The 27,624-nt window shown below is 41.0% G+C and overlaps 1 protein-coding gene and 1 pseudogene across 1 annotated transcript; both read left to right on the top strand.

Annotated features, from left to right (window-relative positions):
• The first annotated feature begins 6,689 nt into the window (after positions 1–6,689).
• On the top strand, positions 6,690–14,943 carry LOC106593411 (zinc finger protein 501-like). Its single transcript, XM_045711715.1, has 2 exons — positions 6,690–7,288; positions 13,363–14,943. Exons 1-2 carry the CDS (start codon positions 6,934–6,936, stop codon positions 14,217–14,219), a joined length of 1,212 nt encoding a protein of 403 aa, XP_045567671.1. The 5' UTR covers positions 6,690–6,933; the 3' UTR covers positions 14,220–14,943.
• A 1,801-nt stretch (positions 14,944–16,744) lies between these two features.
• On the top strand, positions 16,745–27,273 carry LOC106594649 (gastrula zinc finger protein XlCGF17.1-like; annotated as a pseudogene).
• Positions 27,274–27,624: the final 351 nt, after the last annotated feature.

The following is a 27,624-nucleotide window of genomic DNA, read 5'->3' as shown; positions in this document are numbered from 1 at the left end:
AGTTTAACCCTAACAGTCTCATGGTGGGTGTCTTTTAGGTCCCAGTTGTTGTTACTAGTCAACTTTTAATGGAGTGCCCCGCTTTAAAAAAACAAGCCTTTATTTTGGGTTGGTTATTGCATCCAATTAATATTTTAATCAATGGCATTTCCTTAGGGTGCCAATTAGTCATTCAGTTGTTAATCTTCTGTTTGTTGTGGTTTTTTTCTTCCTGTGAAGCCATTGTGTTGCATCCATGTCTGAAATGTGCTGTATAAATAAAGCTTGATTTGATTTCAACAAATTAACACAATGACTGACCAATCAACAGACTCCTGGTCCATGTTAGTATGAAAACAGTGTCAATCCCACTTTTCCAGCGTGCTGAAGGCATGGTGGAGTGGTAAACACCACCCTCGGCTCTACCAGGGGCTTGAGGTGGTCTCCCACAGCTCTGCTTATGTCATGTTCTGTGGCCTTGCTGTTCCATTTCTTGACTGCCCCTGCAACACAGAAATAAACACATTTAGTAATATATAAAACACTCAAAGTAATGGATATGGAGCATCTATGGCCTCAGTTATACCTGGCACTAAAATGTGACTTCTGTCATCTGATCACTCCAAGCTGCATTAGGTTCAGATCTACCAGGATGGGCCTTTGACAGTCAGGCCACTGAATATGCATAAGCAATGTAAAGAGATTCGGTGAATGAGGGGAAAAGTACATTTGACACAAATGACCTTCATAATATCAAAGAACAAATGTGTGTGTCTGAGGGGAAATTAACTTTCATACAGCCAAAAGGGTTTAGAAATTACACCAATATCAGTGGACAATTTGCACTAATGTAGATAAACATAGATGGAACATGTTCCCTTTTGCTAATGTGATGAACCGCTAAGGGGACATAAATATTTACCATCTAAACCATGTGTGACCTCTCACCTCTCTGGCTGTAGAAGTGTTCTTCCTAACCAGTCCCTCAACAGCTCTCTGACTGAGCTCCACCCTCACTGGGTCTTCAGAGGAGAGGAAGGCTGAGGAGGGATGGAAAGATGAATGGATCAGTCAGTCAATAAAGTTTAGAGCTGCTGTCTATGCTGTCTGACAAAATGACTATTTTAGTAGTTCATTAACATGCCGGTACATACTGCTGTAATAACATGCAAGCAAAGTGTCAGCCAAAATATCGTGTAAGGTAACTTACTTGAAAATAAATTACTTTATCACATTGCTTAACATGTTCTTAACATTTGTCGTGTCTTTGGCTATGCCGGATTAAGTGATATGACATGCTAACTTATAAAATGATTTCTCTGTAATTAATATTACCTGATTAAGCTAATCATGTAAATGTAATTAACTAGAAAGTTGGGGCACCACGGAAGAACGTTTATAGAGCCGTTATCTTCCGAATAAACTCTTAAAATACTTTGTAATATTTTACATCGATAGTAGTCAATATTAACCCTTGTTTTATTTTCAGTCTCATAATGAAAGTTGTAAATTCTTGGTTATCTTCACGAACCCTGGCTAACAAGTTGAATCAGCAATACAAAATTGGGTTTAATTATTTATTTACTAAATACCTAACTAATCACACAGAATTACAAATACACAGAATACAATGATGTCATACAGAAAACGTCCCTGGTGGACGGAACCTGTATGAAAGCTGGTTACACAAAGGAAAGGGGGTTGGGCTTGAATGAAAGAGCGGGAAGATTTAGGAACACAGAAACAGCAGCTATGCTATCGTAAATACATTATCTTATGCATTCTAAATTACCGCCCATTTGGAAAAGGAAAATGCAATAAATATTTACTCTGAGCTGCGCTTCGGTAGATTGGTCGTAGATGCTGGCCGGGTTGGCCAACAGATCTCCCTGTTTTTGGAAGAATGTCAATGGTGGTCGATTGGATACGTGGTGGTATCTTCGTCTGGTTGTTAGACTGGATCCGTCGTCCGTCCTTTCCTAGCCCACGTTACAGCGGCCGCTGCTAACTCAACGGCTAGGAAGTAGCACTTCTGTAGTGAATAAGCTCAAAGTTCATACCAGTTCATACCATAGCTCACGCCGAGGTTGGCTTCGTTCTGTCCCTGACATGTGTGTCCTTCTAACGTAGAGGCTGCAGACCTCCCGTACTGGAACAACCTGGTTATCTTTTCGTCAAAGGATTATATAGTAGAGAGGGGGAGGGAGGTGTTTCATCGTTTATAACCCCTGTCTCTTCACAGGGTTGGGCCACTGATCGAGCAGGGCACTTTCCTTATGAAAACCCAAATCTCTCATTCGGAAGCTAAAATTACATTTCATCTCCTAACAAACATTTTCAATATCAAATATTTCAATTGCATAACAATTCCACTAGAGGGCGTATACTTTCTCAGATACAGTTTATGTCGTCCTGTCATCAGTCATAATGTCTCAGATGACAACCGAACTGACATACATACTCATTACGTTCCCAAGCATATTTCCAACTGGTTTTATTAACAAAATATGTGGTACCTTTCCCCATTTGTTTGATGTTCCCAGACTCTCTATATTTAACACAGGCTATTCAAGTCCTTCAGTAGATTCAGAGAGGGGAAGTGGTAAAAGGTATATATGGGGGGGGTCATAAACCTTACCCACAGGCCAACGTCATGACACATTTGTCATAATTAGTTAAAGCAATGAATTTGTTTGGGCTCTCGTTGCACTTCGGCTTCATATTTTCCGCCATTTTCTTCAAATCTGAAAATGATGTGAAGCCACGCCCATTTCCTGAAGAATTGCATTATGGGCCCTAAAGTACTGCGTGTATACGTCATATTTTGGCGAATTTAGTACGACTTCCGGGAACTTTTGGCATACTAACTACATCAACGACATCATAACCGCCATCGATAAGAGACATTACTGTGCAGCCGTATTCATCGACCTGGCCAAGGCTTTCGACTCTGTCAATCACCACATTCTTATCGGCAGACTCGACAGCCTTGGTTTCTCAAATGATTGCCTCGCCTGGTTTACCAACTACTTCTCTGACAGAGTTCAGTGTGGCAAATCGGAGGGCCTGTTGTACAGACCTCTGGCAGTCTCTATGGGGGTGCCACAGGGTTCAATTCTCAGGCCGACTCTCTTCTCTGTATAAATCAATGATGTTGCTCTTGCTGCTGGTGATTCTCTGATCCACCTCTATGCAGACGACAACATTCTGTATACTTCTGGCCCCTCTTTGGACACTGTGTTAACTAACCTCCAAACGAGCTTCAATGCCATACAACTCTCCTTCCGTGGCCTCCAACTGCTCTTAAACACAGGTAAAACTAAATGCATGCTATTCAATCGATCACTGCCCGCACCTGCTCGCCCGTCCAGCATCACTACTCTGGACGGCTCTGACTTAGAATACGTGGACAACTACAAATACCTGGGTGTCTGGTTAGACTGTAAACTCTCCTTCCAGACTCACATTAAGCATCTCCAATCCAAAATTAAATCTAGAATCGGCTTCCTATATCTCAACAAAGCATCCTTTACTCATGCTGCCAAACACACCCTCGTAAAACTGACCGTCCTACTGATCCTCGACTTCGGTGATGTCATCTATAAAATAGCCTCCAACACTCTACTCAACAAACTGGATGCAGTCTATCACAGTGCCATCCGTTTTGTCACCAAAGCCCCATACACTACCCACCATTGCGACCTGTACGCTCTCGTTGGTTGGCCCTCGCTTCATACTCGTCGCCAAACCCACTGGCTGCAGGTTATCCACAAGTCTCTGCTAGGTAAAGCCCTGTCTTATCTCAGCTCACTGGTCACCATAGCAACACCCACCCATAGCATGCGCTCCAGCAGGAATATCTCACTGGTCACCCCCAAAGGCAATTCCTCCTTTGGTCGTCTTTCCTTACAGTTCTCTGCTGCCAATGATTGGAACGAAATCTCTGAAGCTGGAGACTCATATCTCCCTCACTAGCTTTAAGCACCAGCTGTCAGAGCAGCTCACAGATCACTGCACCTGTACATAACCCATCTGTAAACAGCCCATCTATCTACCTACCTCATCCCCATACTGTATTTATTTATTTATCTTGCTCCTTTGCACCCCAGTATCTCTACTTGCACATTAATCTTCTGCACATCTACCATTCCAGAGTTTAATTGCTATATTATAATTTCTTTGCCACCATGGCCTATTTATTGTCTTAACTTACCTCATTTGCACTCACTGTATATAGACTTTTTGTTTTCTTTTGTTCTAATGTATTATTGACTGTATGTTTTGTTTATTACATGTGTAACTCTGTGTTGTTGTATGTGTCGAATTGCTACGCTTTATCTTGGCCAGGTCGCAGTTGCAAATGAGAACTTGTTCTCAACTAGCCTACCTGGTTAACAATTTGACCCCCACAGGAAATCTACACTGGCAGTTATAGAAAGACCCATTTACTATATAACCATTGATTCTTGAAGAATATAACTTATAAACGCCTCAAATGTTTCAACTGAATTACCCCACCAGAAACCAAAACATAAGCTTGTATAACGCCACTGTTTGTAAACAACCACTGTATAGCCTTGAAATCTTGTTTAAAACGATAATTTTGACCTTATGGATGGCCAGTGCTTGTATTTATAGTGTAGTCAATTCAGGGGGTAGTCCTGAGCTGGACTCAAACCTGGGTCCAGCAACTGTCAAGCCAACACCTTATAACTGTGACGTCAAGATGTCGGAACTTCTTGACGAGGTCGCTAGGTTTTGGGTTACGTTTGCTACAATAGCTTTCTCTATGAATGTGAGAGTGGTTACATTTCTCCAGCCCCCATCCCTCAGCTGTTTACCAAACCAAGTCTCAGGGCTGACAATTTTTCCTATTTATATCCTAGGTTACCCATATAAAATAGCCACACATCTATCAACCAATCTGCAGTTCATACAATAACAAATCTGTCATTCCCCCACAAGTTTGGTTATAAGATGATGATGGGGCTGGAGAAATGTAACTGCTCTCAAATTCATAGACGGACCTACGGATGCAAGGACTGACCATCCATGATTTGAACAATATAGTCTTAACCATGTTTTGAGTGTTTGAGTGTTTACAGTGTTTTTCATTTAAATTGTTTCTAAACATTGGAGTAAAAAAAGCTTATTTGGGGTTCTGATGGGGTACAACAGTTGAACTAAGCTCATGAGGCATGTGTTATATTCTTCAAGAATCAATGGCTATAAATAAACACATTTAAAAAGTCTAAATATGGATGTAGCTATTGCATATTTCCCCTTTAACACCACACATCAGTTCAACAACTGCAGAGTTTGTGCCTCTATATTTAAGACAGTACTTACTAGTGTTAACCAGGGCCCGTTTATCGTTAGAACCATTGGATGCCTTAACATGCCTTTGGGAAACCGAGCCCAGATATCCAGTTTCATCCTCTTCATCCTCGTCTTCTTCCAATGTGACAGTCATCTCCCCCTCCTCCTCTTTCACCCCAAAAACTGCATCCTCCTCTTTCTCTTCCTCTTCTTTAACAGTAACATCCTCCTCCTCTTTCACTCTGAACGTGTCTTCCTCTTGTTTAACTGAAACGTCTTTCTCTTCTTCTTTCACGGTAACAGCCTCACCCTCTACTTGTTTTTGTATTGTGACATCTTCCTCTTTCACGACAACGTTCAGCCACAGACCCTCTTTCTCCGTCCAGCAAACCTCTTCTTTAGCAGGAGGAGAGTAGCTCAGTGAACTCATGGTCGGGAATGCTAGCTAGGCTAATGCTAACTTAACCAGCCCGTTAGCTGAATAATAACAACAACACAGTAAATATGAAATTAAAGCGGATAACTAACTAGACGACAGAAGTTGGTTTAAAAAAAAGTGGCTAATATACACGAATGCGCATAAAGAGCTTTATTGGTTCAGCTATTTTGTCTAGCAAGCTACCGAGGTGGCTGAATAACTGTTGTTGCTGTTGAACGAAGCGTTCCGTCCACTAGATAACAGCATCGCCTTAAAGCCCCACATGATGTATTGTTACACCATGTAGGAGCAGTATAGACCTAGTCTGTTCATTATATACATCTATGTGATGTATTGTTACACCATGTAGGAGCAGTATAGACCTAGTCTGTTCATTATATACATCTACATGATGTATTGTTACACCATGTCGGAGGAGTATAGACCTAGTCTGTTCATTATATACATCTACATGATGTATTGTTACACCATGTAGGAGCAGTATAGACCTAGTCTGTTCATTATATACATCTACATGATGTATTGTTACATCATGTAGGAGCAGTATAGACCTAGTCTGTTCATTATATACATCTACATGATGTATTGTTACACCATGTAGGAGCAGTATAGACCTAGTCTGTTCATTATATACATCTACATGATGTATTGTTACACCATGTAGGAGCAGTATAGACCTACAGAAGCTATCTACTTATTTAGATTTAGTATGACTGAATGAAACTGCCTTAAATGTGCTGTAGTAAACATTTTTTATTCGCACTAATCAATCAACACATTCAGGTCTTTGTATGTCTCAATATAATAGTCTTATTTAATTAAATCCATGTAAAATAATCTTTGTCTGAAAATAAAATCTGATCCTCAACTGCGTTTCCCTCCAGTCAGCAGACGGCGATGTGCGTCTTTCAGGCGATGCTGCCAGCGTGACGTATAATCTAGTGGACGGTTCTTCATAAACAGCTCGTCAACCACCTCGGTAGCTTGCTAGCCAACATAGCCGAAAGATTCAAGCTGTTTAGACGCTTTCGGTGTATATTAGCTACTGTGTTTTAGACAAACTTCTGTCGTATCTACTTGTTAACCTATTTAATTTAATATTACGTTATTGTTTATTAGTCAGCTATAGTAGCTGGCTGGTTTAGTTCGCTCTAGCCTAGTCGCTAATGATAGCTAGCTAGCTAGCATCCCCGAACATGAGCTCCCTAAACTACTCCCCTCCTGTTAAAGAAGAGGAAGTCTGCTGGACGGAGAAAGAAGCTCTGGGGCTGAACATTGTCGTGAAAGAGGAGAAGGAAGAGGAGGATGTTACAGTAAAACAAGAAGTAGAGGGTGAGGCTGTTACAGTGAAAGAAGAAGATAAAGACGTTTCAGTGAAAGAAGAGGAAGACGCGTTCAGAGTGAAAGAGGAAGAGGATGTTTCAGTGAAAGAAGAGGAAGATGCGTTCAGAGTGAAAGAGGAGGATGCAGTTTTTGGAGTGAAGAAGGAAGGAGAGATTACTGTCACATTGAAAGATGAAGAGGTGGAGATAGGAGATCTGAATAACACCAGTAAGTACCACCTTCAATTTGTTTTTAACTTTGGATATTCGGAGTTGGCTCGTCAATACCTCTTCAACAGAGGGCCCTAGGATGATGACTGATATGTCTAGAATCAGACGACGTAGAGAACAAGCTACCCCTTGTTTTCTCCGTTCCGTTTCCAAAAAGTGACTTAACATAGACCCTTCTCAAATATATATCTGGGGGGCACGGCATGTAGTGATTTTCATGTTGTGATTGTTACTACTACACACCGTGCCCCCCAATAGTGCCATGTGAGTTGGGAGCGCGTGTCTGGTTTCTCTGTCCTGATAATGTTGAGGCAGCGCCCACCTGAGCATAGAACTACTTGGTCTGCTGCCCAGAAATGTAGGAAAGTGTTGTTGTTTTTAAACATCCATTGTGACGTTCCCTGACAAGAAAGCCAAAAATGTCTCTCAAACAGAAGAGTACACTCTACCAGTAATACATATGAACTACTTTATCATGTCTGCATTATAAATAGTCTATCACTAGTTAACTGAAATACTTACCACTCTTGGCTTTGGGCAAAGGACCAACACAGTCCACCAGAACCCTGCTGAAAGAAAGGTTTGTCAAAAGCAGGAATAGGCTGCAAAGGTGCAAACGGTACAGCTTGGTTCGGTTTACCTGTCCGCAGACAAACGCCACAGGATTTACAGTGAGCCACAACATCCTGTTTCAGACATCTTGTTGACCGCAAGATGGCCTGCCATACTACCATCGTGAGCCAACCTTAGTATCTCTTGTCGAAGCGTAACTGGAACAACAATTTGAGATAAACTGGGCCAATCGTCTTGTCCAGAAGTGGCACGAGAACACCATTTCCTCATTAGAACACAATTTCCTCGTTAGAGCGCCGTTTCCTCGTTAGAGCGCCGTTTCCTCGTTAGAGCGCCGTTTCCTCGTTAGAACACCATCTTTACTCTGTTCATCAATCAGCTGCTTCCTAGACATCCACGTGTCAACTGTAGGGATCCTCTCTTCATTCAGAGGTTCTACAAACTCTCACCTTTGGGGTTTTCAAAGGAGAGGTCAACTCAGGAGGTTTACCGAAATCAGGACCACCATAAACGCCTCAGACAGATCGACCATGGTGGGATCGCTGACATCCTCAACACTAGACTTGCTCCCGGTGACTTTCTTAGACAGAGCATGTGTAACAGCACATGCTGGGAACACTGTAGGGTACTTTTCTGATAACACATCAGGTTCCGCAATTCTGGGTTCCTTACAAATGACAGGATTTGGCACAACCTTCCCTCCAGCCAAATCATTTCCCAATATGAATGAGACCCCCTTCACCGGTAGGCTAGGCCTCACTCCAACGACAACGGAATGAGACATGAGATCAGATTCCAGTTCCGCATTATATAAAGGAACTTCCATGCAACCATCTCCACGTCTTGTACTAACACACTGGAACCAGTTGTCTTGTACTAACACACTGGAACCAGTTGTCTTGTACTAACACACTGGAACCAGTCGCCTCGTACTAACACACTGGAACCAGTCGCCTCGTACTGACACACTGGAACCAGTCGCCTCGTACTGACACACTGGAACCAGTCGCCTCGTACTGACACACTGGAACCAGTCGCCTCGTACTGACACACTGGAACCAGTCGCCTCGTACTGACACACTGGAACCAGTCGCCTCGTACTGACACACTGGAACCAGTTGTCTTGTACTGACACACTGGAACCAGTTGTCTTGTACTGACACACTGGAACCAGTCGTCTTGTACTGACACACTGGAACCAGTCGCCTTGTACTGACACACTGGAACCAGTCGCCTTGTACTGACACACTGGAACCAGTCGCCTTGTACTGACACACTGGAACCAGTCGCCTTGTACTGACACACTGGAACCAGTCGCCTTGTACTGACACACTGGAACCAGTCGCCTTGTACTGACACACTGGAACCAGTTTCTGAAGTGTCAAAGGCAAAACACCCTCCAACATGAAGGGCTTCCCCGGTATAGTACTGTAGAAACACCCTCCAACATGAAGGGCTTCCTCGGTATAGTACTGTAGAAACACCCTCCAACATGAAGGGCTTCCCCGGTATAGTACTGTAGAAACACCCTCCAACATGAAGGGCTTCCCCAGTATAGTACTGTAGAAACACCCTCCAACATGAAGGGCTTCCCCAGTATAGTACTGTAGAAACACCCTCCAACATGAAGGGCTTCCCCGGTATAGTACTGTAGAAACACCCTCCAACATGAAGGGCTTCCCCAGTATAGTACTGTTTTAAGGTTATACCAAGGATAATTTTGACTTTCTGATTTTGAATTGTAAGACCAATGGAAGAATCAACAAAAAATATTCAAAAGTTAATTTATGTCAAACAATGATTTGTCCATACTGCTATAACCCACAGTAACATATTGGATAACATTCACAACATTGAACAACAGTAACCATAGTAACACATTGGATAACATTCACAACATGGAACAACAGTAACCCATAGTAACACATTGGATAACATTTAGAACATGGAACAGTAACCATAGTAACACATTGGAATACATTCACAACATGGAACAACAGTAACCATAGTAACACATTGGATAACATTCACAACATAGAACAACAGTAACCATAGTAACACATTGGATAACATTCACAACATGGAACAACAGTAACACATTGGATAACATGGAACTACAGTAACCATAGTAACATTGTTTCCCCCAGAACATCTAAAGGAAGTTTGTTCTGAAGTGTCTGTCCTGTATCTAAGATGTATAATAACAAATATTTTTAATTTTTTGCATCTCTTAAACCCCTTATTTATGTCACTAAACAGTCTTTCCACATTTTGTTACGTTACAGCCTTATTCTACAATGGATTAAATAAATAACAATCCTCATCAATCTACACACAATACCCCATAATGACAAAGCGAAAATACGTTTGTAGAAAAAAAGTCACATTTATTAAAAACAAAAAACAGAAATACCTTGTTTCCATAAGTATTCAGACCCTTTGCTATGAGACTCAAAATTGAGCTCAGGTGCATCCAGTTTCCATTGATCATTGTTGATGTTTCTACCACTTGGAGTCCACCTGTGGTAATTTTAAATTGATTGGACATGGTTTGGAAAGACCTGTCTGGCTACCACAGCATTCTGAAGCGATATGCCATCCCATCTGGTTTGCGCTTAGTGGGAATATCATTTGTTTTTCAACAGGACAATGACCCAACACACCTCCAGTCTGTGTAAGGGCTATTTGACCAAAAAGGAGAGCGATGGAGTGCTGCATCAGATGACCTAGCCTCCACAATCACCCGATCTCAACCCATTTGAGATGAGTTCGACCGCAGAACAAAGGAAAAGCAGCCAACAATTGCTTAGAATATGTGGGAACTCCTTCAAGACTGTTGGAAAAGCATTCCAGGTGAAGCTGGTTGAGAGAATGCCAAGATTGTACAAAGCTGTCAAAGGCAAAGGGTGGCTACTTTGAAGAATCTAAAATATATTTTGATTCGTTTACCACTTTTTTGGTTACCATAATTTCCGGACTATTGAGCGCACCTGAATATAAGCCGCACCCACTGAATTTTTAAAAGTATTATTTTGAACATAAATAAGCCGCACATGTCTATAAGCCGCAGGTGCCTACCGGTACATTGAAACAAATGAACTTTACACAGGCTTTAACGAAACACGGCTTGTAACAAAAAGAAATAGGCCTTAACGAAACACGGCTTGTAACAAAAAATAAAAAATTAGCAGTAAGCTTTAGTTGTCTTTTTGCACTGAGTCAATTCCTCATGCTGCTGTTTCCAACATCTTATCGACTCATTAAGACCAAGCTCCCGTGCAGCAGCTCTATTTCCTTTTCCAACAGCCAGATCAATCGCCTTCAACTTGAAAGCTGCATCATATGCATTTTTCCGTGTCTTTGCCATGATGAGGGTGACAAAATGACTACCGTAATCAGAATGATGGGAAGTTTGAGAGTGCTCGATTTAACCTGTTGGAGATAGGGGGCAGTATTTACACGGCCGGATAAAAAACGTACCCGATTTAATCTGGTTACTACTCCTGCCCAGTAACTAGAATATGCATATAATTATTGGCTTTGGATAGAAAACACCCTAAAGTTTCTAAAACTGTTTGAATGGTGTCTGTGAGTATAACAGAACTCATATGGCAGGCAAAAACCTGAGAAGATTCCTTACAGGAAGTGGCCTGTCTGACAAGTTCTTGTTCATCTTGGCTCTGTTTATTGAAGACTGAGGATCTTTGCTGTAACGTGACACTTCCTACGGCTCCCATAGGCTCTCAGAACCCGGGAAAAAGCTGAATGATATCGAGGCAGCCCCAGGCTGAAACACATTAGCGCGTTTGGTAAGTGGCCGATCAGAGGACCATCAGACTGGGGCTCGTGCACGAGATGTTTTTATTTTCTCTCTCTTTGAACGTAAACACGCTTTCCCGGTCGGAATATTATCGCTTTTTTACGAGAAAAATTGCATAAAAATTGATTTTAAACAGCGGTTGACATGCTTCGAAGTACGATAATGGAATATTTAGAATTTTTTGGTCACGAAATGCGTCGTGCTCGTCACCCTTCTTTACCATTCGGATAGTGTCTTGAACGCAAAAACAAAACGCTATTTGGATATAACAATGGATTATTTGGGACCAAACCAACATTTGTTATTGAAGTAGAAGTCCTGGGAGTGCATTCTGACGAAGAACAGCAAAGGTAATAACATTTTTCTTATAGTAAATCTGACTTTGGTGAGTGCTAAACTTGCTGGGTGTCTAAATAGCTAGCCCTGTGATGCCGGGCTATCTACTGAGAATATTGCAAAATGTGCTTTCACCGAAAAGCTCTTTTAAAATCGGACATAGCGAGTGCATAGAGGAGTTCTGTATCTATAATTCTTAAAATAATTTTTATGCTTTTTGTGAGCGTTTATCGTGAGTAATTTAGTAAATTCACCGGAAGTGTTCGGTGGGAATGCTAGTCACATGCTAGTCACATGCTAATGTAAAAAGCTGGTTTTTGATATAAATATGAACTTGATTGAACAAAACATGCATGTATTGTATAACATAATGTCCTAGGGGTGTCATCTGATGAAGATCATCAAAGGTTAGTGCTGCATTTAGCTGTGGTTTGGGTTTATGTGACATATGCTAGCTTGAAAAATGGGTGTCTGATTATTTCTGGCTGGGTACTCTGCTGACATAATCTAATGTTTTGCTTTCGTTGTAAAGCCTTTTTGAAATCGGACAGTGTGGTTAGATTAACGAGAGTCTTGTCTTTAAAATGGTGTAAAATAGTCATATGTTTGAGAAATTGAAGTAATAGCATTTCTAAGGTATTTGAATATCGCGCCACGGGATTACACTGGCTGTTGAGTAGCCCATAGAGGTTAATCTAAACAGAAAACAAAAAAGTTGTTTGACCTTAACCCGTTCGGCATTTTCATTGGTCTAATGAAAGCTTCATGCCGCCCAAAAACTGAGCACGTCACAGAATGTGTTTTTTTTTAAAGAAAAAATAAAATGAAAGCGGGAAAAATCCATATTAGCCGCGTCATTGTTTAAGCCGCGAGGTTCAAAGCGTGGGAAAAAAGTTGCGGCTTATAGTCCGGAAATTACGGTACATGATTCCATATGTGTTATTTCATGGTTTTGATGTCTTGACTATTATTCTACAATGTAGAAAATAGTAAAAATAAAGAAAACCCCTGGAATGAGTAGGTGTGTCCCAACTTTTGACTGGTACTGTATATCTCATGAATGTTTTTACATGAAGTTACAAAAAGTCACTTTCTTACCACTTCTTCCATAGTCCAACATGTAAGGAAAGCTTTTTTTAAATCAAAAGGGATGTTGTCAAAAATGAATTGAATTCAAATGGATTTACCCAGCCTACAAAGCACTACAGCCACTCTGTGATGACCAGTTGTGCTCTTTTATTGAGGGATCTAGTCTAGATTAAACCTCATAGGAAGACAGTTTTATCATGTGGAGGTTTCATTCAGGTCTCTGTTTAACGAGATACTCTGTTTGTCTTTGGCAGGAGAGATACCAGACTCTCACTCTGACAGTGGGAAGAGTCCTTCAGGGGAACCAGACCCAGAGACGCCCAAACCAGCGAGACAACACCACTGCTCCCACTGTGAAAAGAGTTTTCGCTGGTTAGGGAACCTAAAACTGCATGAGAGGACACACACTGGAGAAAAGCCTTTCCAATGCGCCCAGTGTGGAAAGAGTTTTGCTGTGTTAGCTAACCTGAAAAGGCACGAGAGAATACACACAGGAGAAAAGCCTTATCACTGTTCCCAATGTGGAATGAGTTTTAATCAGGATGGGGACCTAAAAGCTCATAAGAGGAAACACACAGGAGAAAAGCCTTTCCAATGTTCCCAGTGTGGAAAGAGTTTTACTAAGATAGGGCAATTAAAAGAACATGAGAGAATACACAAAGGAGAAAAGCCATTCCAATGTTCCCATTGTGGAAAGAGTTTTACTCGGATAGGAAACCTAAAAAAGCATGCGAGACTACACACCGGAGAAAAGCCTTTCCAATGTTCCCAGTGTGGAAAGAGTTTTGCCGTGTTAGCAAACCTGAAAAGGCATGAGAGAATACACACAGGAGAAAAGCCTTATCACTGTTCCCACTGTGGAATGAGTTTTATTCAGTTATGGGACCTACAAGCTCATGAGAGGATACACACAGGAGAAAAGCCTTTCCAATGTTCCCAGTGTGGAAAGAGTTTTACTCAGATAGGGCACCTGAAAGCTCATGAGAGGATACACACAGGAGAAAAGCCTTACCAATGTTCCCAGTGTGAAAAGGGTTTTACCATGTTAACTAACCTGAAAAGGCATGAGAGAATACACACAGGAGAAAAGCATTTTCTGCTCCCAGTGTAAAAATAGATTTTCACGAATGGCGGACCTTAAAGTTCATGAGAGGATACAGAGGAGAAAATCCTTTAAAATGCTCCCAGTCTGGAAAGGGTTTTACCTGGTCAAGTAGCCTGAAGGCGCATAAGAGGACACACACGATAATAGTCCTACCACTGCTCTCTGTGTCGAAGGACATTCAGAGAACCTGAAATGAAATGAGAGAATAGAAAGGCTGTATTCTGACTTCTATTTTTGACTGAGAATTTGTGTTTTTGTTTATGCCACATGAAATCATATTGTGTATGATTTCACCTGTCTATATAAGGTCCCAGAGTTGACAATGCATGTCAGAGCAAACACCAAGCAATGAGGTCGAATAAATTGTCCTTAGAGCTCTGAGACAGGATTGTGTCGAGGCACAGATCTGGGGAATGGTTCCAAAAAATGTCTGCAGCATTGGTGCCCAATAACACAGCGGCCACCATCATTCTTTAATGGTAGACGTTTGGAAGACTTCCTAGAGCTGACTCCCCGGCCAAACTGCGCAATCGGGGAAGAAGGGCCGCTTGGAGTTTGCCAAAAAGGCACCTTAAGACTCTAAGACCATGTGAAATAAGATTCTCTGGTCTGATTAAACCAAGATTGAACTCTTTGGCCTGAATGCCTTTTGGCAACCTCCAAGCTGGCTGTCATGTGCCTTTTACTGAGGAGTGGCTTCCGTCTGGCCACGCTACCATAAGGACCTGATTGGTGGAGCGCTGCAGAGATGATGGTCCTTCTGGAAGGTTCTCCCATCTCCACAGAGGAAATCTGTAGCTATGTCAGAGTGACCATCGGGTTCTTGGTCCCTTCCCTGACCAAGGCCCTTCTCCACCGATTGCTCAGTTCTGCTGGGCGGCCAGCTCTTGGAAGAGTCTTGGTGGTTCCAAACTTCTTCCATTTAAGAATGATGGAGGCCACTGTGTTCTTGGGGACCTTCAATGCTGCAGAATTGTTTTGGTACCTTTCCCCAGATCTGTGCCTCGACACAATCCTGTCTCAGAGCTCAACAGATAATTCCTTTGACCTCATTGCTTGATTTTTGCTCTGACATCCACTGTTACCTGTGGGACCTTATATAGACAGGTGTGTGCCTTTCCAAATCATGTCCAATCAATTGAATTTACCACAGGTGTGCTCCAATTAATTTGTAGAAACATCTCAAGGATGATTTGTGGAATCAGGATGCATCTGAGCTCTATTTTGAGTCTCATAGTAAAGGGTCTGAATACTTAAGTAAATAAATGTGCATAAATGTCAAAAAACTTGTTTTTGGTTTGTCATTATGGGGTATTGTGATGTCATTATGGGGTATTGTGTGTAGATTGATGAGGGGAAAAAATCTTCAATTTTAGAATAAGGCTGTAATGTAACAAAATGTGGAAAAAGTGAAGGGGTCTGAATACATTACGAATGCGCTGTATACCCCTGGTAGAGTTTTCTACCACTGGCAGTTTTGTACACGGTCATGTGATACGTGGTATAGAAAAGTCCAATCTTAGGAGAGTACATGGGAGGCACTATACTGTGTGTCTTCGGGTGTCTATGTGGTCAAAACCACTGATACAGGAGCCCCTCCACCCTCTGGTGGGATGGATCATGTCTACAGAGAAACCTAGATTCAAATACTTAGATTTGTGTGTATTGGATATATGTTGTGACATTTATAGATATTACTTGTTAGATATTAGTGCACTGTCGGAGCTAGAAACACAAGCATTTCGCTACACTCACAATAATATCTGCTAAACGTGTATGTGACCAATAAAATGTGATCTGATTTTGATTTGAAATAAACGTCCTATTTATCAAAGGTGCTTTTGGCTGGTGTCAAAATGAATCCAAAGGATTTGAATTTGTTAAGTCTATATTGATACAGAAACACTAAACCATGATTTAGATTTATTAAGAACAAGTTGATTGACAAAGTCATGAAAAATTGGAAGAATTGAATAAGCCACATTTTGGCTATGATAAAAGATATGCCTCTGGGGTCAAAATTATCCATGTCAGAAGTATGGTTCAATGCAAATATGTAATGAGTGTAAAGTTTGTTTTAAATTCTCACTCATTAAACACGAATCAATCAACACATGATTCTCTTTGAACGACTTAATATAATATTAAAATTTTATGAAATAAATGAAACATTTACGTTTGGTTCCTCAACTGCGTTGCCCACTCCAGTCAGCAGATGGCGATGTGCGTCTTCTAGGTTCAGGCGATGCTTCCAGTGTGACGTATAATCTAGTGGACGGGACGCTCCTTCAACAACAACAGCTAGTCAGACACCTCGGTAGCTTTCTAGCAAACATAGCTACAACATTCACGCTCTTTACACTGTTTTGGTGTATATTAGTCGCTGTGTATGAAACACACTTCTTTTGTATGTACTTGTTGGCCCATTTAATTATATTTTTACGTTGTTTGTCAGTTAGCTGGTTTGAGGCTAGTCGCTAATGCTAACTAGCTAACATCCCCGACCATGAGTTCACTAAGCTACTCTCCTCCTGATAAAGAAGAGGAGGTCTGCTGGACGGAGAAAGAAACACTAGTGAAAGAGGAGGAGGAAGAGAAATATGTTGCAATACAAAAACAAGTGGAGGGTGAGGCTGTTACCGTGAAAGAAGAAGAGAAAGACGTTCAGAGTGAAAGAGGAGGAGGATGTTACAGTAAAAGAAGTGGGGGAAGCAGTTTTTGGAGTGAAAGAGGAGGTAGGGGAGATGACTATCACATTGAAAGAGGAGAGGGAGGAAGAAGAGGAGGTTGGAGATCTGTTTAACACCAGTAAGTACTGTCTCTGCAGTCGTTGAACCAATATGCAGTAAAGGGGTTCTACACTTTAATGTTGTTCTGTAGGAATGGCTGAAGCTACACTGTAACGTGTAGAACATCAAGAGTGGACCATCAACAAAACGTTAACAATTGATCAAATGCATCCAATGACAATGCCTGAAATACTGTAGTCCTCAATATCTCCTATTAGATTAGCTCAATATGTTCTCTTAAAGGGGCAATCAGCAGTTGTTACATCCATTTTGGGACTTATACATTAATGATATTTACTCATTGTTTCTTGAAGTAATCACTTATAAATGCCTCATGAGCTTAGTTAAACTGTCGTACCCCATCAGAACCCCAAAATTCAAGCTTTTTTTTACTCCAATGTTTGTCAGTAAATATAAACAAACACTGTATATCCTCAAAACATGGTTAAAACTATAATGTTGATATCATGGATGGTTGCATTTCTCCAGCCCCATCCATCAGCATTTTACCGAAACGGGCAGGGAGTACGCTTTGTTATTGTTTCTACTGCTGATTGCTGCCCCCGTTACTCCTCAAGGTCCAAGGACTGTATGTTATTTTCAGAGGTAGACTGGCTCTGGCAACTAAATTAATCAAATATTCCATCTAAATGTGAATCGATTCTCAATTGCGATACGTTTCTAGAAACATAAATCGCTGTACTTACATATCACATCAACATAATTTCAAATAATACTTTCATATCACATCAAAATTATTTCAAATACTTTCACTTCAACAATTTTTCAAATACTTTCATATCACATCAAAATAGGTAACCAGTCGCGATGCCCCAACCGGTAAACCAAATTAGTTTCTCGTAATTTGTCCTTCCTTCAGGCTTCTTCTTCTTCTTTGGACTTTGGACCAACTTTAAAGTGCATTACCACCATCAACTGGACTGGAGTGTGGACATCAGTTCATCTTTAAATCACCCACGTGGGTATATACCAAGACAGTCTGAATAGGACACAACAAAACCTTTTCCCCCTCAGGAGACTGAAAAGATTTGGCATGGGTCCCCAGGTCCTCAAAAGGTAATACGGCTGCAACATCGAGAGCATCCTGACCGGTTGCATCACCGCCTGTTATGGCAACTGCTCGGCATCTGAACGTAAGGCGCTACAGAGGGTAGTGTGAACAGCCCAGTACATCACTGTGGCCAAGCTTCCTGCCATCCAGGACCTATATAATAGGCGGTGTCAGAGGAAAGCCCACAGAATTGTCAGAGACTACAGTCACCCAAGTTTTTAACTGTTTTCTCTGCTACCGCACGGCAAGTGGTACCAGAGCGCCAAGTCTAGGACAAAAAGCCTCCTCAACAGCTTCTACCCCCAAGCCATAAGACTGCTGAACAATTCATAAAATCGCCACTGGACAATTTATATTGACCTCCCCCCCCCCACCCCCTCCCTTTTGTGCACTGCTGCTACTCGCTGGTTGTTTGTTACCTATGCATATTCACTACACCTTCCCTTCCTTGAACAGACTACCTCAACTAGCCTGTACCCCCACACACTGACTCGGTACCAGTGCTCCCTGTATATAGCCTCGTTATTGTTTTTGTCATTGTGTTACTTTTTATTGTTACTTTTTATTTTATTCTACTTGGTAAATATTTTCTTCTTCTTGAACTGCACTGTTGGTTAACCTGTTGGGGATAGGGGGCAGTATTGACACGGCTGGATAAAAAACGTACCCAATTTAATCTGGTTACTACTCCTGCCCAGTAACTAGAATATGCATATAATTATTGGCCTTGGATAGAAAACACCCTAAAGTTTCTAAAACTGTTTGAATGGTGTCTGTGAGTATAACAGAACTCCTATGGCAGACCAAAACCTGAGAAGATTTCAAGCAGGAAGTGGCCTGTCTGAGAAGTAGTGTTTCATCTTGGCTCTTTTTATTGAAGACTCAGGATCTGTGCAATAACGTGACACTTCCTACGTCTTCCATAGTGTCTCAGAGCCCGGGAAAAGGCTGAACGATATCGAGGCAGGCTCTGGCTGAAACACTTTATCGCTTTTGGCAAGTGGCCACTCAGAGTACTATGGGCTTAGGCGCGTGCCCGCTTCGACCGAATGCTTTGTTTTCCTTTGTCTGTTTATCTAAACGCAGATTCCCGGTCGGAATATTAACGCTTTTTTATGAGAAAAATGGCATAAAAATTTATTTTAAACAGCGGTTGACATGCTTCGAAGTACGGTAATGGAATATTTAGAATTCTTTTGTCACGAATTGCGCCATGCTCGTCACCCTTATTTAGCCTTTAGGATAGTGTCTAGAACGCACGAACAAAACGCCGCTGTTTGGATATAACGATGGATTATTTTGGACCAAACCAACATTTGTTATTGAAGTAGAAGTCCTGGGAGTGCATTCTGACGAAGACAACAAAGGTAAGAACATTTTTCTTATAGTAAATCTGACTTTGATGAGTGCTAAACCTGCTGGGTGTCTAAATAGCTAGCCCTGTGATGCCGGGCTATCTACTGAGAATATTGCAAAATGTGCTTTCACCGAAAAGCTATTTTAAAATCGGACATATCGAGTGCATAGAGGAGTTCTGTATCTATAATTCTTAAAATAATTGTTATGCTTTTTGTGAACGTTTATCGTGAGTAATTTAGTAAATTCACCGGCAGTGTTCGGTGGGAATGCTAGTCACATGCTAGTCACATGCTAATGTAAAAAGCTGTTTTTTGATATAAATATGAACTTGATTGAACAAAACATGCATGTATTGTATAACATAATGTCCTAGGGTTGTCATCTGATGAAGATCATCAAAGGTTAGTGCTACATTTAGCTGTGGTTTGGGTTTATGTGACATTATATGCTAGCTTGAAAAATGGGTGTCTGATTATTTCTGGCTCGGTACTCTGCTGACATAATCTAATGTTTTGCTTTCGTTGTAAAGCCTTTTTGAAATCGGACAGTGTGGTTAGATTAACGAGAGTCTTATCTTTAAAATGGTGTAAAATAGTCATATTTTTGAAACATTGAAGTAATAGCATATCTAAGGATTTGAATAACGCGCCACAGGATTCAACTGGCTGTTGAGTAGGTAAGCAAGCGTCCCACCTAGCCCATAGAGGTTAAGGGCTTGTAAGTAAAGCATTTCACGGTAAAGTCTAAGTTGGTGTCTTGACGGATTTGTAAAAACACTATATATATATTTTTTTTTTAAATGTTGCTGACACCCCTCCCCAGAGGTGTCTCATTATTGGGATTCATTGCTGATTCCTACCTGTAGCTCACTATGAGGTGTCTAGTGATACAGGTTAAGGGCCCTGTTGGAGATTGGTGGTTGGTAGCGGAGTCGAGGGAACAAGCAGGGTTGGACATGGCCATGTTATTATCCCACACAGTCTCTGTGGTTCATATGAACCCCATTCCTGGGAATTAGATGTCACAGCATGACAATGTGAACTCGATTGGTTGACAGTCTCTTGGATGGGTGTTATATACGCCCTGACATTTTATGGAAAAGTTTTTATTTGAAAAAATGTTGTTTACTTGCCTGGCTATTGAATTTGGAATGCACTGTACTGTTCCTCTCTGAAACTCACTGAGATAATTCCTTTTATACAGCAGTCGCAATACAGGGATATAACATCTACAGAAAAGACAGGAATGCTTATGGGGGAACTGTTGCTGTATACAGTGCATTCCGAAAGTATTCAGACCCCTTGACTTTTTCCACATTTTGTTAAGTTAAAGCCTTATTAAAAAACGGATTAAATTATTTTCCCCCCCCTTTCATTTAGCTAATTTATTTGGCACACCTGCATTTGGGGAGTTTCTCCCATCCTTCTCTGCAGATCCTCTCTAGCTCTGTCAAGTTGGATGGGGAACATCACTGCAGAGCTATTTTCAGGTCTCTCCAGAGATGTTAGATCGGGCTCAAGTCCGGGCTCTGGCTGGGCCACTCAAGGACATTCAGAGACTTCTACCGAAGCCTCTCCTGTGTTGTCTTGGTTGTGTGCTTAAGGTCGTTGTCCTGTTGGACGGTGAACCTTTGTCCCAGTCTGAGGTCCTGAGCACTCTGGAGCAGGTCTTTCATCAAGGATCTCTCTGCACTTTGCTCCGTTAATATTTCCCTGGATCCTGACTAGTCTCCCAGTCCCTGCTGCTGAAAAACATCCCCACAGCATGATGCTGCCACCACCATGCTTCACCGTAGGGATGGTGCCAGGTTTCCACCAGACATGACACTTGGCATTCAGGCCAAAGACTTCAATCTTGGTTTCATCAAGCCAGAGAATCTTGTTTCTTATGGTCTGCGGAGTCTTAACCTGTTGGGTCTAGGGGGCAGCATTTGCACGTCTGGATAAAAAAAATGTACCCGATTTAATCTGGTTACTAATCCTACCCAGTAACTAGAATATGCATATACTTATTATATATGGATAGAAAACACTCTAAAGTTTCCAAAACTGTTTGAATGGTGTCTGTGAGTATAACAGAACTCATTTGGCAGGCAAAACCCTGAGACATTTTCTGACAGGAAGTGGATACCTGATGTGTTGTATTGACTTTAAACCTCTCCCATTGAAAAACACAGGGGTTTAGGAATATTTTGGCACTTCCTATTGCTTCCACTAGATGTCACCAGCCTTTACAAAGTGTTTTGAGTCTTCTGGAGGGAGATCTGACCGAACAAGAGCCATGGAACGGTGATGTCCCATTAGACACCTGGCGCGCTACTTCATGTTGGGTACCCTCGTTCCAATACGTTATAAAAGGCTATGCATTCGTCCACCTTGAATATTATTCATGTTCTGGTTAAAAAAGGCCCTAATGATTTATGCTATACAACGTTTGACATGTTTGAACGAACGGAAATATATTTTTTCCCCTCGTTCATGACGAGAAGTCCGGCTGGCTTACATCATGTGCTAACGAGACGGAGATTTTTGGACATAAATGATGAGCTTTTTTGAACAAAACTACATTCGTTATGGACCTGTGATACCTGGAAGTGACATCTGATGAAGAGAATCAAAGGTAATGGATTATTTACATAGTATTTTCGATTTTAGATCTCCCCAACATGACGTCTAGTCTGTATCGCAACGCGTATTTTTCTGGGCACAGTGCTCAGATTATTGCAAAGTGTGATTTCCCAGTAAGGTTATTTTTAAATCTGGCAAGTTGATTGCGTTCAAAAGATGTAAATCTATAATTCTTTAAATGACAATATAATATTTTACCAATGTTTTCTAATTTTAATTATTTAATTTCTGACGCTGACTTGACTGCCGGTTATTGGAGGGAAACGATTTCCTCAACATCAATGCCATAGTAAAACGCTGTTTTTGTATATAAATATGAACTTGATAGAACTAAAAATGCATGCATTGTCTAACATAATGTCCTAGGAGTGTCATCTGATGGAGATTGTAAAAGGTTAGTGTATCATTTTAGCTGGTTTTATGGTTTTGGTGACCCTGTCTTTGACTTGACAAAACATTACACACAACTCTTGTAAATGTACTGTCCTAACATACTCTAAATTTATGCTTTCGCCGTAAAACCTTTTTGAAATCGTAAAACGTGGTTAGATTAAGGAGATGTTTATCTTTCAAATGGTGTAACATAGTTGTATTTTTGAAAAATTTGAATTTTGACATTTATTTGGATTCAAATTTGCCGCTCTTGAAATGCACCTGCTGTTGATGGAGTGCACCACAGGTGGCACGCTAGCGTCCCACCTAGCCCCAAGAGGTTAAGGTGCCTTTTGTCAAACTCCAAGCAGGTTGTCATGTGCCTTTTACTGAGGAGTGGTTTCCATCTGGCCAATCTACCATAAAGGTCTGATTGGTGGAGTGCTGCAGAGATGGTTGTCCTTCTGGAAGGTTCTCCCATCTCCACAGATAAACTCTGGAGCTCTGTCAGAGTGACCATCAGGTTTTTGGTCACCTCCCTGACCAAGGCCCTTCTCCCCCAATCACTCAGTTTGGCCGGGTGACCAGCTCTAGGAAGAGTATTCCATTTAAGAATAATGGAGGCCACTGTGTTCTTAGGGACCTTCAATGCTGCAGAATTTTTTTTGGTACCCTTCCCCAGATCTGTGCCTCAACACAATCCTGTCTCGGAGCTCTATGGACAGTTCCTTTGTCCACATTGCTTGGTTTTTGCTCTGACATCCACTGTCAACTCTGGGACCTTATATAGACAGGTGTGTGCCTTCCAAATCATGTCCAATCAATTGAATTTACCACAGGTGGACTCCGAACAAGTTGTAGATACATCTCAAGGATGATTAATGGAAACAGGATGCACCCGAAAGCAATTTCGAGTCTCATAGCAAAGGGTCTGAATACTTAAGTAAATAAGGTATTTCTGTGTTTTACCTGTTTTCACTTTTTCATTATTGTGTGTAGATGAATGAGGATTCTATTTAAAAAAAATCCATTTTCAAATTAAGCTGTAACGTAACAAAATGTGTAAAAAGGGAAGGGGTGTGAACTTTCTGAATGAACTCTGTTTTATTTCATTTTTTAAAATGTAACATTTATTTATCTTTCAATCACGGCCGGTTGTGACACTGCCTGGACTCGAACCGGGGTGTCTGTAGTGACGCCTCAAGCACTGAGATACAGTGTTTTAGACCGCTGCGCCACTCAGGGGCCCCAAAATCATGTTCTAGTGCTGTCCCCAACTAGAGTCATCTGTTATTTCTACCAATCGATTGGTTGAAATGTTATGTGTATTCTTCCATATGTAGACACACCCCATGTGTTTTAATAAAATCAACTATATGTACTGAACTGGTCTGATGCTTTAAGCACACTGTTTGATCAAATAATTAAGACACACAAATGACTCGAGGGAGCCAGAGATCAAGAGATCAAGACCATCAAGACCTAACCAGAAGGAGAACAATTCTGCCGTTATGCTCCTGAAGTTTCCGGTAATGGGCTACACCAGCGGTCGGCAACCTTTTCCATTTGGAGTGGCAATGTATCTTACCATTTCTACCAACCTGCGTGCCGGTTACGATTTTCATATGTACATTTTACTGGAACAGTTTCATTTAATTTATAATAGTATCTCAAAATCATTGTCTGTGATTAATCTACATTCTATCTAAATCTAAATGAAAATTATACAAATCTAAAAGTAACTTTTATTGCCATTGCCAACTATGTAAAAAAATAGCCTCCATAAAGCCAACAAATAAAAACATTGCATTCTGCAGGTAGAAAATATCCTGATAAAAATAAATATCCTATAATTCACATTGGCTGCACATGGCCTGTCTACCACGAACTTGAAACATTGTATCAACTATCAACTGGGTTGGCCAGAAACTCCAAGCTTGCAACATTGTATAAAATATTCTGGGCCTTCAGAGTTTCCAGTGAGTTCTGGACAGGCACAGCTGTAGGCTATTTGTGCAAAGGATAAGAAGTAATCAGGTATTTTCTGACATTTCCACTGGATCAGCGCATTACATTTTTCCCTTTTATGACAAGTGTTTATCGAAAGGGCGAGAGCTGGCAATATTTGACGAAAATACTTTGAGGAACTATTGTCATTCGCAATTGATTTTGATAAGACTTTGTTTACTTGCTGTTTGAGGTGAAGAAACATTTGCTTTGAGAAGCTCCACAACTCATTAGTGGTGCTGCATTAAGACAATCAGAAATACTATCAGACATCCCCAAATGGGCACATTTATAGGCCTACAGTTGCACACAGGCCCGGTAGACTAGTTCTACCTCTATCAAATCAAAATGTATTTGTCACGTGCGCCAAATACAACAGGTGTTACAGTGAAATGCTGACTTACAGGCTCTAACCAACAGTGCAATTTCTAAGTTAAAAAAATGCACTCGAACTATGTAACATTTAATGGCTCCTTACGTTACGCTGGAAAAATAATTTACGGGCACAGAAATACTAAATCATTTCAGAGTTTGATAAATCCAATGGATCTGAGTCACCTTAACTTTATTGAAACACCCAAATGGATACTGTCATTAATGTGGTTCTTCAATAATTACACATAATACTTAATACTGTAGCTGTTTAGTTACAGTCACATGTTCAACTATCATCAGCTGATCCAGGAAATCATTTTCTGAATGACAGTCACATGACAAACATCACGACATGCAACAACAACCTAAGTGCTTCTTCATTCATTACTCTGGTAAAGACAGTTATGCCGTGCTCCACGTTGGATCCAACATCCCTAACAAATTGATGTTTATAATGTGTTATTGTCTGCTTGATTTATAGTATAAATCAGTTGATTTGCGACAATAACACAAACTTATTAAGCAGGTGATTCAAGCGAGCCTTACAATTATAATCCAAAAGTAGTGTGAAATGCACTCATAAGTAACCTGTAAATGGAGGCTATTTTTGCTGTCAGCCTATGAGAACTCCCCTGAGTTTTCCCCCACGGTGGTGAATTAGTGAATAGACACAGAGCTTAATGTGAGTGTCCTTGAGTAGCACTCCTGATCTTGTGCTGTAATATTCACAATACATTGTGAAAAACTAAAATCTTTGCTCACCATTTTTGCTCCATGCAGATATACAACATCCATAACTAGTGGTTTCCTCATTACCAGATATACTACATCCATAACTAGCGGTTTCCTCATTACCAGATATACTACATCCATAACTAGTGGTTTCCTCATTACCAGATATACTACATCCATAACTAGTGGTTTCCTCATTAGCAGGGAGGAGTTTCTACAATCAAATTGTGTGCGCATTGCCCTCGTGCTGCAATTTTATCAAACACAGAAAGGGGCCTATATTGGAGACCAATGGTTGTCTGGCACACTACTTAGAGTTTCACCAACTTTAATAACTTATTTCTAGTTACCACTAATGTGAAAACAAGACAACATATGACTTGTTGCTAACTTGACTGTCTTAATTGTCAAATAATTTAACAGACGTCAATTGTTGTACAACTTCATGGGTATGCTCTAGGCATCACCTCAAATAAACAGTCCCAGACCTGCAGACCTGCTGTTTTCAACTCTCCAGAGACAGCAGGAGCGGTAGAGATACTCTCAATGATCGGCTATGAAAAGCCAACTGACATTTACTCCTGAGGTGCTGACCTGTTGCACCCTCTACAACCACTGTGATTATTATTATTTGACCCTGCTGGTCATCTATGAACATTTGAACATCTTGGCCATGTTCTGTTATAATCTCCACCCGGCACAGCCGGTTCTGGTCTTTCTAGGGAGTTTTTCCTAGCCACCGTGCTTCTACACCTGCATTGCTTGCTGTTTGGGGTTTTAGGCTGGGTTTCTTCTGTACAGCACTTTATGACATCAGCTGATGTAAGAAGGGCTATATAAATACATTTGATTTGATTTCTGCTGTTGTGGGCCTTTAACCATCTGTCTGACTTTGTTCTTCACACAGGAGAGAGACGCGACTATCGGGGATCCTCTGGGGAGCCTCAACAACAACATGATGCTGAAGAGGCAGAGAAAAGTCTCTCCAGATCAGAACTCCTAAAGAAACACCAGCAGAGACCCACAGGGAAGAAATCTAACTGCTGCTCTGGCTGTGGGAAAAGATTTAACACTTCATCATACCTTAAAATACATCAAAGAATTCACACTGGAGAGAAACCTTACAGCTGTGATCAATGTGGGAAGAGATTTACCAGATCTAGCTATCTCACTATACATCAGAGAATACACACAGGAGAGAAACCATATAGCTGTGATCAATGTGGAAAGACTTTCAGTGCATCTGGCTGTCTGACAAAACACCAGAGAACACACACAGGAGAGAAACGTTATAGCTGTACTCAATGTGGAAAGAGTTTACTCATTCAACCAGCCTGATACCACACCAGAGAACACACACAGGAGAGAAACCTTGTAGCTGTACTCAATGTGGGAAGAGTTTTACTCAGTCAACCAGCCTGACATCACACCAGAGAACACACACAGAAGAGAAACCTTATAGCTGTGGTCAATGTGGGAAGCAGTTTACTAAGTCGAGCAGTCTGACTCATCACCAGAGAACACACACAGGAGAGAAACCCTATAGCTGTACTCAATGTGGGAAGAGTTTTACTCAGCTAAGCAACCTGATAGTACACCAGCGGACACACACAGGAGAGAAATCTTATAGCTGTGATCACTGTGGGAAGAGTTTTTCTACATCTTGCTATCTAACTCTTCATCAGAGAACACACACAGGAGAAAAACCTTATAGCTGTGATCACTGTGGGAAGAGATACTCTGATCAAAGATCTCTGATTAAACATCAGAAAATATGTGAAGGAGTTGTTTCATGATATCAATGAATTAATGTCACAATGTAGAATGTTTTAACATTGTAGTAGGAGTATTTTAATAATGTCACAATGTAGAACCCTAAACATTTGCCCCCTGTTCTATTGATTTCAACATGATATGGATATTAGCCTCAGGGGAAAAATCCAGGCTCTGAAATGGAGGAGTACTATTTATGTGATTTAACAAAAAGTGACTAACAAAAAAAGAGTTGTGTTCCACTTACCACGTTGGTGACCCACTTGAATCAAAATTCAACACTTCAAAATGTAGCTAGCTGTTTT

The sequence above is a fragment of the Salmo salar genome, chromosome ssa02, assembly GCF_905237065.1.
Source record: "Salmo salar chromosome ssa02, Ssal_v3.1, whole genome shotgun sequence".
In the NCBI taxonomy this organism is placed as follows: domain Eukaryota; kingdom Metazoa; phylum Chordata; class Actinopteri; order Salmoniformes; family Salmonidae; genus Salmo; species Salmo salar.
This window is presented reverse-complemented; position numbering and strand designations above follow the sequence as displayed.